Here is a 17,908-nt window from a genome sequence, read left to right on the forward strand (position 1 = left end):
ATAAATAAAATTATCATTTATTGCAGTACATATATTTCAATATTCATGATATATCTTTTCTTTTTTAGAAATGACATTTTGGCGGAAAAATTACTATTTTTGGCAAAAACTCTGCTTTTATATATATATATATATATAGATATTATTTTTATTTGCTAGTATTTAAAATTAATATTATATTATTTTAACTGGAGGTTAATCATAGTATTGCTTAGCTCGAGTCGAGTTTATATATATATATTTTTTGATATAATGGATGTTAGAGGTTTCTATTAATCTAATTTTAAATTATTTTAGGGTTCGTATCCAAAGATCACTTGTCTTTAGGCTTTACTTTTGGGCAAAAACTTGTGTGAGACGGTCTCACGGTTCGTATTTTGTGAGACATATCTTATTTGAGTCATCCATGAAAAAATATTACTTTATATGCTAAGATTATTACTTTTTATTATGAATATCGATAGGGTTGACCCGTCTCACATATAAAGATTCGTGAGACCGTCTCACAAGAGACCTACTCTTTATTTTTTCATTAAGTTAAGAGATCCTTCTCAGTTACATTCTATATATTTAATAATCAGTTAGATCAAAATTGTAATTGAAAAATAAGACTTAAAATTTGAGACGCGATTTCATGTTAGATATTTCCCAAACTCGAAAAAGATGAAGAAAAAAGCTTAATTGGAGAGCATCTTGAGATCTAAGAAAATATAAGATTTCAATTGCAAAAGAATGCAGGCCTGTGAGTAAGCCCAAATTAAATTTTGACCCATGTTTGCTCTACGTACTCTGCACTCCTAGCCCAATATCATTGATTAAACATACGCCGTCGGTTTGCCATTGTCCGTCTCTTTCACGATTACCGAGGACTGACTGATAGATACAACCACTAGACTTCAAATTTTCCGACCTTGCTCTAAATTAGCTGTTCGATCGAATCCGAAATTTATCTTCTAAACCCTAAATTTCACGAACCCAGAAATTTACTCCAGTTGTTTAGTTCAGTTCTTTTGGTTGAACCATTATTAAAAATGGCTTCTCATTCAAATTCTTCATCCTCCAGCTCATCCGCCGATAGCAATTATCATCAAAACCCTGATTACAGTTCGGACCAGGATCCGAACCCGGATTCGATTGACCAATCGCTCGACGCCTTGGAAAATCAGTTAGCATCTATCTCAATTTCTTCCAATCCTCCGTCGATGACACTGGAGGATGATGAAGAAGAGGAAGACGAAGAAGTGGAGGAACCCGTTGAGAGTATCTCTATCTCGAATGGGTCTTTGAACGGAGAAATTAGAGGTAACGAGGACGAAGACGAGATCGAGGAGAAGCAGATTAAAGGTGTGTCAATGGCGGAGACTTCAGGTGTGACTAAAGAAAGCTCTTCGTTAATGTGGAGGAATATTTTGGAGGGAGAAGAAGCTGAGCTTTCCTTGAGTCCGAGCAGCAGTGGATATGCCGGTGAGAGGGGAAGCACCAGTGGCGGTGATGAAATTAATGATGATGATGATGGGGATGAGAATGAGATAAGTGAGGTAAAAAATGATGGAGTTGTGGGGTCCCAGGAACCATTTATTTCCGGAAAACGCAACCCAGACGAGGTAAGTGGGGTTCATAACTTTCAAATTTTAATTCCATTTGGGATTATATTTCCTTATGGACAAAGTTTGTAAATTGTTTCCCAAACGTAGCAGTTAGACGGAGTTAGTTATTGCCTAGAATTCACTACCTGGAAAATCGAATGCTATTTAGTTTAAGATCGATTGGAAGGATATCATATGTTTAAATTGTTTATTATATTATAAAGCTAGAATTTAGTTTCTTATGATGTTATAAAAGAAAGACAAATAAAAATAGAATTCTATCTGATCTATGTTATCTTGTCTGTTTGATCGATTAATTGCAGGACGATGCTTCAGTTTCGTGGAGGAAGAGGAAGAAACATTTTTTTATTTTGAGTCACTCCGGCAAACCCATATTTTCAAGGTTTGCTCCCCTACTCTTTTAGTAGATACTGGATTATGAAAGAGGCTCATATTCTTTTCTCCGTATTGGTGTGAAGTCTTTCTTCTGTTCCGTGAACTTCAAGTTAGTAATGAATGATTTTCTCTTATCTGGTTTTACTGTCGACTTCAAAGATATGGGGATGAGCATAAGCTAGCTGGATTCTCTGCAACATTGCAGGCCATAATTTCCTTTGTTGAGAATGGGTATGCATGTTGCAACAACAGTATTGTTACATACTAATACTTTCAATTGTTTTTAAATTCGCTGATTGGATGCCATATATTACTTGTTTGATATTCTCAGGGGAGACCGGGTCAAATTGGTGAGAGCTGGAAAACACCAGGTTAGACGTCGAATGACAAGTTTTACAGTTTTGTTAACAATATTCTGGCTGGTTACAGCTTCTTCATGGAACAATTTTAGGAGCTACCTTATGATATATGAAGTTGGAGCAATACGCTACATAAATTTATTGACGTTACCACCTTTATTTGCTTGCATTGTTTTCTGTGTTTGTATGACTATGAGCCGGACAAATAATTATGTACACCCATTTTTATTTATCAAAAAAAAAAAAATGCGTGTTGTTAAAATTTGCACCCGCACCCATGGTTAATGTGGAGAGTTTGGAAAATAATTCAGACAGCATAATCATAAATGAAACATTGTAAAATGAAAGTTTCTTTTTCACCAAAATGGATAATTTTTCCAGCAATTTACGAGGAAACTATAAAGCTTCATCACTATTGGTTGTTTTCAGTCATTTGGATGCGATTGTATGCAAAATCGAGCAATTCTGGTGGATTTTATTTTTTACGATTGCCTTCCACGTTTGAACCAAATTCATTTTGGCTTGATACCTGTTGTTAATGCTTGTCAGACTGTTGGCCGATGGACAACTTTTTGTGATGGTTTCACTCATTCAGATTGTGTTGAGGGTTGTAGAATAACAATATGAAATCGAATTGAAGATCGAACTTCATTTAGTATTTAATTGGTAGCAAAGGAAGTGAATGCAAAAAACCCTTATCATTCTTTGATTTCATCTGTTTTGCTTATTATGGGTGAAAATTAAGAAGTGCAATGCAACAGTTGAGATAGTCTCAATGTCAAAATAGCATAGTTCAATTCAACAAGATCACTGAGCCTGGCCTTGGTGATCCTTTTATAGTTGCTCTGTTTTCTGTGGTTTCTTTTGCTGCTTGTGGAAGAGATATGTGAGAAAAAAACAAAAGCATTTTTTTCAATGGTAAAAACTACATTTACATGTTTCAAAAGGGTCATTTGTCAAACTTTGCACACTCTACTCTAGTGTCATGAAGCAAATCTTGTATCGCCAATTGTGAAAGTCTTAAGAAGGAAAAAATCACGCTGAGCTGTTATTACAAATGCTCTAAGTCTCTGTTCCATAACTTTTATACTGCAGGAACATCGTCATTTTTACCCTTTTTAATAATGCATCGAAATTGTGTATGTACTTTTTTTGGATCATCTGATTTAAAAATGGTGGCACTCAGTAGACACAGAAATAATATTAAAACACCATGTGCTTGAAGGGTGATCTATAAAGAGCACCATTCCAAGGTATAACTAAAACTCATTTTGACCTAATGTTATCTAGGAAGCAGGAAGTATGACCCCAGGTGTATTTCTAAGTGCAACAAGAATAACGATTTTAAAATGACAAGTTAAAATGTAAAAACATGCTTGCATCTTTTGATTCATCATGGATTGTAACGCTTGCCTGTTATATCTCCTGTATGCCTGCATGAACTTGAAATGTATGTTTCTTTTCAATTGTTATTGAACCATTCATATCTCTACGATGTCTTAGTTTAGGTGAGATGTGATCTTTTCTAGCTTCCCCCCCCCATAAGGTGGTTATGTTGCAAAACTTAGTACATATCCTATATGGTGTTTTATTGATTGCGTGTTTTAAAATCTTATGGAAAGGTTCATATTTCAGGTAATTTTTCTTTTGAAAGGACCTATTTACTTGGTGTGCATAAGTTGCACAGAAGAGCCTTATGAATCATTGAGGGGACAGCTGGAGCTCCTTTATGGTCAGGTAGCTTTTCTTTTCCTCTAGGTTATCGTTTTTATTTTCATGGCTCTGAACACCCAGCCTGTAGTTTTTGCCTCTTCTAGGTTGCTGTTTTTTTCCCAAATGGATGCTACCCTTACGTACATTAATTCCCATCTAAATCCAGATGATACTCATCCTCACAAAATCTGTAAATCGATGTTTCGAGAAGAATCCAAAGTTTGATATGACATCTCTGCTTGGAGGAACTGACACCATCTTCTCCTCTCTCATCCATTCTTTCAGTTGGTATGCCTCTTGCTAATTATATTTGGTACATCAGCTACCCTATATCTGTAGTTGTTTTATTGATGTCTCGTTTCTCTTCTCCAAGATGTGTTCAACAGTATAATTTCTTTCGTTATTACTACTGGTTTGATTTCTTTCCTTTTCAAAAAGTTAAGCGTCAAAAGGGAATTAAAGAGCACAAACTGTATTTTACCATCTAATCTTACAAATTGGTGAAAACGCCCCTCTGCTTCCTTTTACTTTCCTCTTGCCCTACAATTTCCTATCTCTGCTTTGATAATATCCTGTTCTTGTCCTCTAGTTTGATTTCTTACTGTTCTATGGCACATATCATCGATTTAATGTTTCAAGTCACATGATCACCATTGTGATTGTTCCACCAGTTTATGATCTACCAGGGTTGACTGTTTTCAACTAAAATGTGCTATCAATCGAGTCACGAGTCATTATCTCATGGATTTCTGGTAACAAGTATTATGCCTGATATTAAAGAAAAACCAGTTGTTCTGCTCCCCAAACATTGTAAGACCTAACTCTGAATTCCAAGCACTTTAAAAGTGAACAGAAAATGTGTATAAGCTGAGGCTTTTGAAAGTAGTTGTCCATGTGACACGCCTGTCATCCCCTTGCTATACCAACTTATTTATTAGAAAGGAAAGCCTGTCCACTGCCACTTATACTGCTGCTCTATGATGCATGTGCATGCCATGTGGTGTTGGGTTCTCTTCGGACACAGATGTGCTGCCAAAATAGAAATTACATGTGCCGAAACGAATGTCAGAAGTGTCCGACTCTGGTCAAATGTGCTCCAAAAAATAAGACATGAAACTGGTCAAAAAACTTATAATATTAGTTGAATGAAATTAAGTAGTGAACCACGCGATTTCTCATTAATTCTAATTCAAATTGGTCTCTAGTTAGTCATCTAATCATGTCAGTTTAGATGATAATTTTTTTGAAACTTAATCAGTGGTGTATGATTACAATATTCTTGGCTGTAATTGTAGGAATCCTGCCACTTTTCTTCACGCGTACTCTTGTCTTCCACTTTCTCACGCGACACGTCAAGCTGCAGGTGCCATCTTGCAAGACGTAGCTGATTCAGGAGTTCTGTTTGCACTCTTAATGTGTAGACATAAGGTAATTGTGCCATTCTTGCCTTCATTTTAAAGTTGCCTGATCACATATTCTTAGTAACTATAATGACCGGATACTTGATGATTTATTTGTCAAACCATCTTAGATTGAATGTGATGCAGGTTATCAGTCTTGTTGGTGCACAAAAAGCATCTCTTCATCCAGATGATTTACTGTTACTCTCAAATTTTATTACGTCTTCTGAATCATTTAGGTAAGTCTATATAGCTTCCACATGTTACTATTATCTATCTTGATTGAACGAACTGCAGGCATACATTCATTCAATAAGCAGTTTTTGGAGTGTTCGTGCACACTTGCAAACTTATGTTGGTTGTGGATTTTGTGCACCACTTCATTGTTGCTGTTAAATGGTCCAAAATACTATGCTGATTTGTTTCACCAGGGAGAGTTAATCCCGGGAAGTTCCATGAATGTTATCTTTTGTTATTTAATGTATATCAAGTAACTATTTAGACCTTTTTAGTGTCCTTGGGCAGTCTCCATTCTAGGATGATTATTCGGATAATTATGATCCAGGTGCTTATTGATGCATAATAGCCCGTTAATGAATTTTTTAGATATGCATGATGAAGTTTCTAGATATAGACTATGTTACTTGCACATAATTACAATATGTAACTTAAATTTGTGGAGAACAATGGGAGAAAACCATTTTTTTGTCCTCACGGTTACGAAGAGGAGGTAAGGTAAGAAAGTAGTGGAGAGCAAACCCCAGCTTCAAACATGAAACTTAGATGCCGAATACCATGGGGTTGAATAGCATCAAAGATGAAAAGTAAATACCTCTTCCAAAAGCATTGTCAATGAAGGATCCTAGAGTTCTGGTGATGAATTTCTATTTCTACTATCATGATAACATGTAGAAGAAAATTAAGACCAAGTATTTTATTTTATCTACTTGTACATCTCGTGCGAAAAAGATAAAGAATTTGTATCATCTTTAGCTACTTGTTTAAGGTACTTCAAAAAAGTTAGCTTTTCTATTAGAAAAGGTAAGGGCGAATATTACATGACTGTCTGACACTTGTCTCTTACATGTTTCAATTTCATGCAGGACTTCAGAGTCTTTTTCACCAATTTGCCTGCCTAGATACAATTCCATGGCATTCCTTTATGCTTATGTGCATTATTTCGATGTAAGTCATACATGAGTTTGGAAAAACAATAACTATTACACGGGACTGTAGACTCTGTGTATTTGGTTATTACTTCATCTGTTATTTGTTGAAGTTCATAAATTCTATGTTTGATTTGTTGAATTTGGTGACAGATCGATACATATTTGATATTACTTACCACAAGTTCAGATGCTTTTTATCATCTAAAAGACTGCAGGTAAATTTTATGTTCCGCAGCAAGAGAACCATAGGTTTGTAATCTCCAACTTTGTGAGAGATTTTTTGTATTCTTATAGAGAATCTTGTTGTCCATGAAGCACAGTATAGTTTATTGGGCAAATTGCTCTATTTTGTTCCAGTCTTTGCTGAAAAGAATAAATCTGGCACATCTTGTAGGATTCGAGTTGAAAGTGTACTTTTGAAGTCAAACTTACTAAGTGAAGTTCAAAGATCCCTGGCAGATGGTGGCATGCATGTTGAGGATTTGTTAATAGAACCCACTTCTCGTGCTGGAGCCACATCTCCTCATTTAGGTAATCCGAGATCTGCAACAGATTCCCCAGGTAGAACCACGGAGTCATCTGTTGGCCTTGGTGGTCCAGCTGGATTATGGCATTTCATATATCGAAGTATTTATCTTGACCAATATGTGTCATCTGAATTTTCTTCTCCAATCAATAGTTTGAGGCAGCAAAAAAGGTGAGTAAAAAAATCTGTTTGCAATTGGACCCACGAGTATTCTTTATCATAAGCACTTCAATGGAAGCTTCTTGTTTCACAGATTATACAGGGCTTATCAAAGAATTTATGCTTCCATGCATGATAAAGAAGTGGGACCTCACAAAACCCAGTTTAGAAGAGACGAAAATTATGGTAAATAATCTTCATTTTCTGCTTTTTTGTTTTAGTGGAGCTATTTTGACTGTTCTTTGTGTCGATAGCATGATATCCACTATGACCAGTTATTCTTTGTTGTTTTCATAAATAACTCAAGCTGTTCTTGATAAAGAAATTGGTGGGTTCATAACCAGCGTGTTTACCTAGATATATTATCACTTCCATTAAAATAGTTTCTTGCACCACATCCCAAATTCTCCAGAGGAAACATGTTTTGTGGAACACAAAGTTATCCATTGTTTCTTTCTAGGTCATTTCAAAATACTATGAAGGCATAGCTCTATGGCTTATGGTTGGTAGTTAGAAGAGGGGTAAGGAGTCATTTCAAGGTCGCCATCTTTGTAAGGTCCTACATCGGCATTTGGTCTGCCAGCCCTTTCAGTTTCAGTGTAGAATAAGTCGAACACGTTCTTATCAAAAAACAGTGGACTAGGTGGAGGTAACAATGATGGTGAAGTTTTGTAAATTTTGCAAAAGTTTTCCAATATGAGTGCCATATAATTGATGGGTTTAAATGTTTAAAAGTAAATAAACAATTAGGTGCCTTGAGCTTGGTTACTATCTTGATATTTTGAAAGACATTATTTGCTTAACTTTGATATTATACCGTTTGAGGGGTTCAGTTTGGTGATAGAAATGATTTTGACTCGTGGACATTTTTGTGAATCGAACATCTCCAGCGGCAGGCTTGTAATTGTGTGCAAATTTTCTTGGATCAGTTGATGACGAGATAAATGTTAATGTGCAATCTGGAAAGATCGATTTTCATTTTTAATGTGTGACATGGATTTTAAGTTGTGAATTACACATTGACTGACTTCATGCATTTGGCCATTTGTTAACTTCAACTCCTGTTTGCTTTGCTTTTTTAACTGGCACCTTGGTGCTAAAATCACAGTGCTACTCTGCTGGGTCACATCGGATTTTGAACTGTATGGAGCTTTTGACCCCCTTGCAGACAAGGTTCGTCCGTTCAAATTTGTTTGTTCAGAAACAATTGCATAGAAATTCTACTCCTTTCACATGTGCTGAAAGCAAGCAACGTGCATTTTCTTACGCGATAAGTATATTTTGATAACTGGGCAGTCTTACATGCCAAGAATTATTGCTAGTTTGTTTGGTTGGCCTTACGTCTCAGAGAAATTGCCATGGAAGATGTGAATCAGTGTCGAAAATTCGAGATAATTGTTATTTGTTTGGTAATCTTCACTGAAGATTCCCGTTGGATTTTGCAGGCCCTCGCCATAAAAACTTGCAATCGCGTTTGTCAGTGGGTGAAAGATGTAGAAAACGAAATTTTCTTGCTGGGGGCAAGTCCTTTTTCATGGTGATGATGCTTACACCCATGTATCCTAGTCTTTTTTTTTTTGTTCTTGCGATATTTGGTCATTTCACCTTTGCGTAGATTTTTTATATGCTTTTTGAAGCATATTCTTGTATCGTAGTATCTTAACCTAAAAAACACCAAATGTAATTTTCTACTATATATGGCGTTCATAGTTAGCTATGGTGACTGGATTTTCTCCAATAATGAACCCTCAGTTTCAGCAAGTAGCGTCGTGAAACAAACTACGAAGGGATGCCATTATAATAAATCAATATTACAGATTTTATTTTTGATACCAAGTATTCCGATTTCATTGTTGTCCTGATTGGAAGATTCAAGATTCCCAACAGCTTATGTATTCTCAAGGGCTTGTCAAAGAATGAAAGTTAGAAAGTTATCTACCATGGTGGCACTTCTCATCTTCTTTTGCTCATGTCAAACTGAAACTTGTGATCAAGTTCTCATATAAATACAACCAAAAAAAAAAAAAACCAATTTACAACTGAGAAGAACCGATCATTTCTTAAAGTCCTAAAAATCTGTCATATATATACACAACCGTTCATGTTGCAAAAATATTTTAACCTAATACCTTATATTTATAATAAAGGTTATAATCTCCTCGAGTACAAGCATGAGCCATCAAACGTACAATGATTGCATATCCACCATCAGACAAAAATAGTTCGCCCCAATGGAGCACCATATAGAAGAAACAGTATATTCAGTACAACTAGAAGTTCCCAGATTACTAACTTCGCACAGAATCTAGACATATTATGAACACAAGGCTGCGCTGCCCTGATTTATGAAATCATCAAAACTCCAACATGGTTGTGCTTCATAAAATAGTAAATCTGTTCTTCATCGTGATGCCAATGACCAGAAATTCAACAAAAAAGATGGTAAAGCGGCAAACCAGCTAAGGAAGGCCATGGCTGTGGCAGTTTCAAACTGTGTACAATGATTCTTTCCACACGCCCCAAGATCATTGCCAATTAGAACCGTGATGCCTGCAGATGCACAGGCTGCGGCAAATGTTAGGGTCGATGTCACCTGCAACAGTCAACATGAAAAATCAAATTAAAATCAAACTTAACAAAGAAGAGTTATGTTTCATTTCATATCTTACTATTCCGCGAAGCAATTCGCATGAGCAGATTATTTTGTGATTCTATCATATTGCAGTTGGACATTCAAAAGCATCAATTCCATTAACTACTAAATCTAGCACATAAGCTTGTGCTATAAAGAGAGGATCTTAACACTAAATCGCTAATAGGGAGGGACAAGAGTTATCGTAATGAAGAACACCATAAATTGGCCCTCATCGTATTTCAACAAAATCAACCATTTCATAGCACAAACTGAATATTCATTGGATTTAACAAGAATGTTTTATACGGAACATCATTATTAGATGAGCAGCAAACTTACCCCATCACCAACAGCAAATAGGCTAACAACTCGAGAATTCTGCAAACGACGACCTACAAGAAGTGCGTAAGCATCAACAATGGATAGTATAAGGCTCCACATGCACTGCAAACCAGCAGCAGCAACCAGGTAGCTGAGAAGGGGAAAAAAGTACAAAAGTGAAGTCAATTTAAAGCCAAGATATATGAGACTAATCAAATCAGTGTCCTATATCTTCCCATGCCATATATCATTTCAAGAGCACTAGAGAAATGTTTCCTGGATGACACGTTATCATACATTAAGCAACAAGTGTTATATTAACTATTTTTGGTGCAAAGTATTTGCAGTGCAAATATATCCTACACAAAAAATAGTTATTGCAGGTTCATTTTACTTTTACATAGTTTAAATTAATCTTATAATAATTAAATGATTCTGTGATATAAAGATATGATTTTAAATTATATAATTTTCTGTTCACAATCAAAATAATTTTATTAATAAATTATATAATTTTCTGATTTCTAGGTGCACAGGCATTCTTTCGTGGTCACTGGTCAGGATTGTAGAGTTCTGCATTTCCTTGGGAACCACCGCTCCAGATAAAGAAGAATAGACAATGGAGCATAGAGCACTCTACGCACTTCCCTGTATCATTTTCCAAAAAATTTGGCTCGGAGATTTTGAATATGTCCATTGCATTTGGCGTCACAAAATCAGATATGAAATAAACAAGCACATCAAACCTCAGATAGATTGTCAGTATGCATCTACACACCATGCAAAAAAACATCAAACCCAATTACCACAAAGAACAAGGAATGAACCATTTTTCCCCTAATCCAACGGCAAAATTTTCAAAGAAAAAGCTAACACCGATGCAGAGCAATGAGTATAGAGAATTTCAGCACGCTAATGTTAAAATAAACTCAATTGTTACTGAATATAACATTCAAACTCAATTCCGATGTACACAGCTGAATATAAAGAAAAAACTTGCTCGCATCAGCATATAAAGAGGAGCAGTTAAGTGAAATAAAGAGGTTGAGTTACCAGAAGGCAGTGACGGAAGGGAAGTCAGTCGTGGTTGCCATAACCGTAAGTGCCACAGCTGCGAACAAAAACTGGCAGACTCGCAGCACCCATCCGCCCACTGTCCCCGGCATCCCTTGTAGATCCTTCATCCTCACTCGCGGAAGCGGCACATTAGCTGCACCCTCGGTCTGCGGCGGCGGCGCTTCCACCGGATGCACCGCCCCCTGGCTGGTATTCATCTCTCCTTGAATCTCTATCCCAACTCAAAGCTCTCTCAGAATCACCGGATCATCCACCAACTACAGCCAACACAAACAGCCACTTGTGTCTGAGTACATGAATCGGCGGCGACGATTGTAGGGTTCCGGCGATCGCCTAACACGATCTGATACGACTGGCGATGAGTGGTCGCCTGTAATCGAGAGAGGGATTAGACCGGAGGATTTGTGATTTTCAAGCCTCAATGGGGTCCACCTCAACAGCAAATACTCCACCCCCAACCTTGTTTGGTAGTCGTTTTTCCCTTTATTTCCTTTTCCTTCCTCATTTTCTGCGTCAACAAACGGAGTGTTATATGGTCAAAAGTCCAAACCAAACCATTCGGCCCAATTTGGTTTCCAAAATGTAAACAAATCTCAGGCCCTGGCCCGTTTGATGGTCAAAACGAGTTATGATAACTGATAAGGATAAACAGACGAATGATTTCAATAATATAAAAGATATTGGGAGTATTTCACAATGGTCATAGATTTGTTCCACCAAATACAAATTCATTTAAACCATAATTCGGCAAAAACTTTAAAATTACAAAACAAGAATTCATGCACAACGAGCATGCATAAAAGCTAAAGATGGTCTGAGTTATCTTTAAGACGATATACATGAATCTTCTATGGTATTCTTCACATCGTAAATATGAACAGAAACCCGGTTACAACTTGACTTTTGATGTTCTCCTGCAAATCAACTGCGTAAAATGAGATCTTCCGTGAAGTAATCATTTCAAGTCATTCAAAGGCTATGGATAACTACATTTATGAGAATTCTGCAATGCTGTTTCCAAATATCGATTCATATGGTAATTAAAACAAGATAAATTAATGCACCCTAAACACTTTTGCAGTGTGGTATCGGTAGGCACAAAAAGCACAAAGGACAAGTGAGAACCCTAATTAATCTTTGTCCTTTATTTAAATTGAAAATAAGAGTTTTGTATTTCTAGACTAATTTGATTTGATAATGAGATTTAGATCATTCAATCTTGATATTTATCCTACATGATTTGATATTTATCACTTAGATATAATATCTTAGATTTGAATAGAGTTTTATTCCTAATAAACTCTTGTTTACATGTTTGTAGGATTTTGTTCTTATGTAAAGATAATTAGGTCAAGATATGAAGATATATATATGGAATATTCACAGCTGATGTAGTTTTTCTGAACTTGCACAAGTTCAATATTGGAGATTTTCGTGTGAATACTTTGTGTGATTAATTCACTGTTGTGCAGTGTTGCTGATTGGTGTTGAAGACACGTGAAGAACAATACTGACGCAGAGTGTTGATCGAAGAGTGTTCTTCTATTGTTTTTAAGCAACTTTGGTTTACGCATCTTGTTTTTAGTATTGATTTATTTTGATGCATTTTAATTCCTTGGACTGTCAAGGAATTTGGTTTTGTTATTTTCACTAGTATTATTTTGTGTAACAAATTACATATTTTCCTAGTGAATTTTTGACATGAGAGACGTTGCACAAGTATTACTTGTGCATAATTTAATTATAGTGTTCATTTGTTTAAGGTTAAGTGTGTGTTAAATATTAATTTTCGTTGCATGTTGTGTGCTGGTGTCGACAACACCACAGCACGAAACGTCTAAGGAAAAGAACCACATAACACAAGTAGACGATGAAAGATATATTGCTGTATCCTTGAATCGAAATATTTCAAGCATGCTATTGACAAGTAAATCACCAAGTTACAGTGTTAAATAAGTTAGATTGATTCTCTATGAAATCATCATCTCCACAGATTATATACTTAAGTTCTTCGAGATACGACAACCAACAAAACCGCCAACCAAAGGCATGGATTTGCCAATCAGTTAAAACGGAGGTAAGAAAACAGTATTTGAACAATGCTCATACGAAAGGAAATCCAAAATGATGTTCAGAAAACGGTAAAAACAGTATTTGAAACAATGCACCATCAGGTCTGAAATACGAGGATCTCGAGTCAACTCATGATGTGAGTAACTCTATTCAATCAGAAGAGATTGCAGTTACTGGCCGATTGTCTCACACTTTACAAGGTCCATTTAAGCTAAAGAGAGAGGAGAAAAGAAAAGGGTATTTTGAGCACGACAAGATGGTCCAAATCCACAGAAAATGAGCCAAACCCATATTTAATTAAAGGTAAAACACAGTTCAAAATGCAAGAAAAGTAAAAAGAAATGACCATTAAGTACAACATGAAACACGAAACACTGTTCTATGCAGCAATAACTCGCATGACCTTGGAGATGTGTGGTATGAGCTTGAATCTTGGATTTCTATAGGCATCATCTCCATTGACAGAATTCTGAAGCAAAGGAGCATCTTCTAAAGCAGCATGCTCATCATATAGTACAAAGAAAGGTTATAGGTCGTCGAACCTGGGACCTAGTCCAACCAAATATGTCGCGAGTATTATGTAAGGACAATTTGGAACTTGTTTAGAATGATAGAAACTTGATTCACCCGTATGTTTACAACAAAGAAAAATTCGGGTCCACCCTTAGCAGCATATTTCTGCATGGTAAACATAAGAAACCTCTTTTTCAGCTTCAGAGATCAATGTGCAACTTTTATAAGCGAATGATTACAAAAGGTTGACTGGAGAAATTTTTTTATGTCTCATGACTAGCTAGCTCCATGTTTCGGGATCATATATTTAATTTTTTAAATTAGTGATACGTATTTACGGTACTATTTTATAATATAATTTATTATAACATTTATATTTACACTCCTACACTATATTTTAAGAAAGAAGACGTTAGTTATCTCTTTTATTAGCTTTAATATTTCGATTTTATATATCGAAATAGCTCACCAAAAATCATTCACCAAGTCTGCCGAGAAGAATTAATTACACGAACGTAAATTGTACCCATGCCTAGCTAGGCAAGTATCAAATTATATCTAGTTAGTTTTCATATATATCGATATTATAATAAAAAAATTGAATTTGAAAAATTATCCAGTCTTGTAATTTTAAAACCCATAACATATATATTTGTTTATAAAATGTTTGATTTTCTGTACAATTCATTTTCACTAGGATTTTATCTATTCGTTTATAATTATTTTTTACTAACATTAATATTCGAAAGTTTTGATTTCTAAATATATATAAACAAGATAAACATCCTTAGTGCTAAATCATATACGGGATGGATGATTCTTCTCTTTGAATCTATTATTCACAAACTCATTAAAGCCCTCAGACGATTGGACTCTCATAAAAAGATGGACAATCTGACACTGCCTCCCTACAATCTCCAATCGACAAAAAGAAAATATCTTCCAAGAATGTTAAAAAAAAAGATGAATTTTAAAAGTTTAGTAAGTAGATTTGTCGACAACCGGCGAGTAAATTTGCAAACCCACAAGCAATTATCTAGCACAGATTAAGAAAATTCGATAAAAATAAAATAAGACTCGATCTAATTCTTCAAACGCACATGCAAATATCTAGCATGCACAGATTACATAAATCCATCAATTTCCTCGATCAAGATTAATCAAGAAAATACTAAAACCATAAGGAAGGTTCTACAGATCTTTGGCAGTGCGAGGCAGTGACCACTTGCCGGAAAATCGATTTCAAGGCGGAGCAAACCACCTTCTTAGCCCTCCTCAACCGTGCGCACTTCACCCCACCACCATTGGAGTTTCTTTTTCTCACAACATTCACCTCCTCTGCCTTATAACAACTGAAGCATCCAATTGTTTTTTTGTAATCTTCTTCTCTGATAAAAGGATAGCTTCTCAAAAACAACTGTCGGCTCATAAAGCTCGCCACTACCATAGGATGACCGTACATGCGTACCGAGCCATCATGGACGTCAGCGATGATCGACTCCAGAAACTCTCTTTCGGAGTCCGGTCTCTTGAAGAGGTTATTATAGGTGGCTCTGATCGGGACACGATCTTTGAATATATCGCGAGTTGAGTCCATGCTTGATTTTTCTTGCCGGAAAATTGAATCGGGTGTCGTCTGTTTTAATATCTTGCAGCTGTAATATTGTATGAGGTTTTTACGCGAGTGGGTAGGGTATATATAGGTTTTGGTCATAATTGCCCTAGTTTCCTTCTTGTAATAGGGATTGAAATTCTATCAGGAATCCATAACCTATTTTATTTCCTTCTTTGTTGGATTTTGCTTTATCTTATATTATCCCGGTTGGACTCCCTTCACTCGCAAAATATATTCTTCATATATCTTGTTACAATATTATAATTTTTTAGGAAAATAACATTTTTTTTATGTTTAGTGACTCTTTTTTTTAAAATCTACTAATTTTCAATTTTTGTCTTGATACAAAATGTTCTTCTTGTTTTTATTGGAAAACACTGATTAGACGATGATTTAAGCTAAATGTACAAAAAAATTGTAGATTTATTGATTTCGAAGGAAAACTAATTTATTTGAAAGTATTTAATATAAACAAAATCGAACAAATCAAACAAACTATACAAATTCTATGTATTCTACTATAATGTTCAATTACCATGACATCAAAATGTGATTTAATGATCATTTAATCAATGTTTTTGGCGCAAATTTAATATTTCGGTTGCAGATTAACTAAAATAGTCGAAATTCAGAAGTTTTTGTACTAAGATGATCAAAACAAAAAAAGACAAATTACGGGGCCAAAAAAATATTTTCCCCAAATTTTTTTTGATACATTTTCGTTTGATATTATGATTACAATTTACTAAATCTCTTTTACAAATGTTTGAATAATTGCTTATATCCATGCATGGTCATGCTTAATCTACCGCAAATGAATTAATCGTGATTAATTATATGGTTATTATACGAGAATTGTCTCACTCCATGTTTTGGGATCAATATTAATTTAATTTTAATAAGTGGATACATATTTATATATGTCTACAATTTTTATATTGTAATTTATTATCTATACAATTAATAAAGCAAGCCGGTTGAATAATAAGTTTTGATAAAGTTTTTTCTTATTATTAATATTGCTCAAACAGTATTGTGGGTTTTTTCTCACGTGCGTATATATTGGTTTTGGTGCGTAATTGCCTTAATGTCCTCGTAGTAATACATTGAAATTCAATCAAGAAATTTAATTGTTAATGTGAAGGTTCAAAAGATGAAAAAGATCGAGTAAAAAGATTACAATTTATCAAAAGCCCGTCACTAGAAATAGTTGTAAAGCCAAACTGAAGATTGCAAGGGAAAAAGAGGGTGAACGGAGGAGAGTGAGTAGATTTCTGGAGGAGCATAACCATGAGATGTTTACACTGATCAAACTCACTTGTTAAGATCAGCAAGCAATATATCAATTGCATTATGGACTTTGAGTCCACCATCTTGTAAGCCAAAAATCTCCCAACAATAAACTTCTTCAAGCCCGCATCTTCCGCCCTGTATTTCTTATCAAGCATATCTCAAAGTTCCTTGGCGGTCTTGACTTGACAATACACATTGTACAATGCATTGTCAAGTCCATTGAGGATGTAGTTTTTGCACAGGAAATCACTTTGATTCCATGCATCCAAAACGACCCTCATGTTGGTGTCTGTCTTGTTTTCAGCAATAGTGGGAGGATCTTTCTTCAAGAACCTTGATAAACTCAAGGTTGTGAGATAGAAGAGCATCTTTTGTTGTCATCTTTTGAAATCTGCACCAGAAAACTTCTCTGTTTTCTCTCCTGGTGCAACGGTTGCATGTGGTGTTGTAGACGATGATGCTATTGAGATTCTTCTTGCAAATGATTAGAAATCCAAAATTCTTCTTAAGATTGTTGTTTGGGGTATTCAAATTTGAGAGGAGAAGCAAGAAGAAATCAAAAGAATGGCTTTGTAGAGACAAGTGTTGAACACTTTCTCCTTAAGAAAAATTTGCCCCTCACAATGTGCTAGAGGTTTGTGGCAATCTTCTCCCAAGATACAACTACAACTCTTGAATAATGAGCACTCAAATATTCAAGTTCTATAACAAGGAAATGAATGAACTTTCTCTTACTGAAGAAGGAAGAAGAACGATATGCAAAATTGATGTTATGTGTATATGGTTTTGATTTTCAATAAATCAAACATTTAATGTTTTTCATATGAAAAGACATGATCTTTCATTCATAGTGGTGTCCCTTGGCCATTGTAATTGACCACAATCATCAAACAATGCCAAGGAAATGAAAAAATACCAGAAAAATCCGAAGGGACACGAAACAGCACGAAGGGGCGCGTGCATGCGCCCATGCGTGCGTGCGCGCGCTGCCGAGCGCTCTTGGCAGCGCCTGCCGAGATCTCTCGGCAGGCGCGCGCACCTGCGTACAGATCCGCACGCGCGTGCGCAGGCTA

General features: G+C 35.6%; 2 protein-coding genes across 2 annotated transcripts; one reads left to right on the plus strand and one right to left on the minus strand.

Annotated features, from left to right (window-relative positions):
- The first annotated feature begins 843 nt into the window (after positions 1-843).
- On the plus strand, positions 844-9,065 carry LOC142553504 (vacuolar fusion protein MON1 homolog). The gene is made up of 14 exons (XM_075663802.1): positions 844-1,604; positions 1,910-1,989; positions 2,142-2,213; positions 2,314-2,353; positions 3,977-4,078; positions 4,221-4,342; positions 5,350-5,482; positions 5,602-5,693; positions 6,558-6,639; positions 6,774-6,838; positions 7,018-7,320; positions 7,403-7,494; positions 8,417-8,481; positions 8,754-9,065. Exons 1-14 carry the CDS (start codon positions 1,032-1,034, stop codon positions 8,847-8,849), a joined length of 1,917 nt encoding a protein of 638 aa, XP_075519917.1. The 5' UTR covers positions 844-1,031; the 3' UTR covers positions 8,850-9,065.
- A 415-nt stretch (positions 9,066-9,480) lies between these two features.
- Positions 9,481-11,831, minus strand: LOC142553505 (CASP-like protein 5A2). The gene is made up of 3 exons (XM_075663803.1): positions 11,318-11,831; positions 10,283-10,415; positions 9,481-9,901 (listed from the first exon to the last, which is right to left on the minus strand). The coding sequence occupies exons 1-3, from the start codon at positions 11,536-11,538 to the stop codon at positions 9,710-9,712; spliced, it is 546 nt and encodes a 181-aa protein (XP_075519918.1). The 5' UTR covers positions 11,539-11,831; the 3' UTR covers positions 9,481-9,709.
- Between the last annotated feature and the right edge of the window lie 6,077 nt (positions 11,832-17,908).

This window comes from Primulina tabacum, chromosome 8 (assembly GCF_025594145.1).
Source record: "Primulina tabacum isolate GXHZ01 chromosome 8, ASM2559414v2, whole genome shotgun sequence".
In the NCBI taxonomy this organism is placed as follows: Eukaryota; Viridiplantae; Streptophyta; class Magnoliopsida; order Lamiales; family Gesneriaceae; genus Primulina; species Primulina tabacum.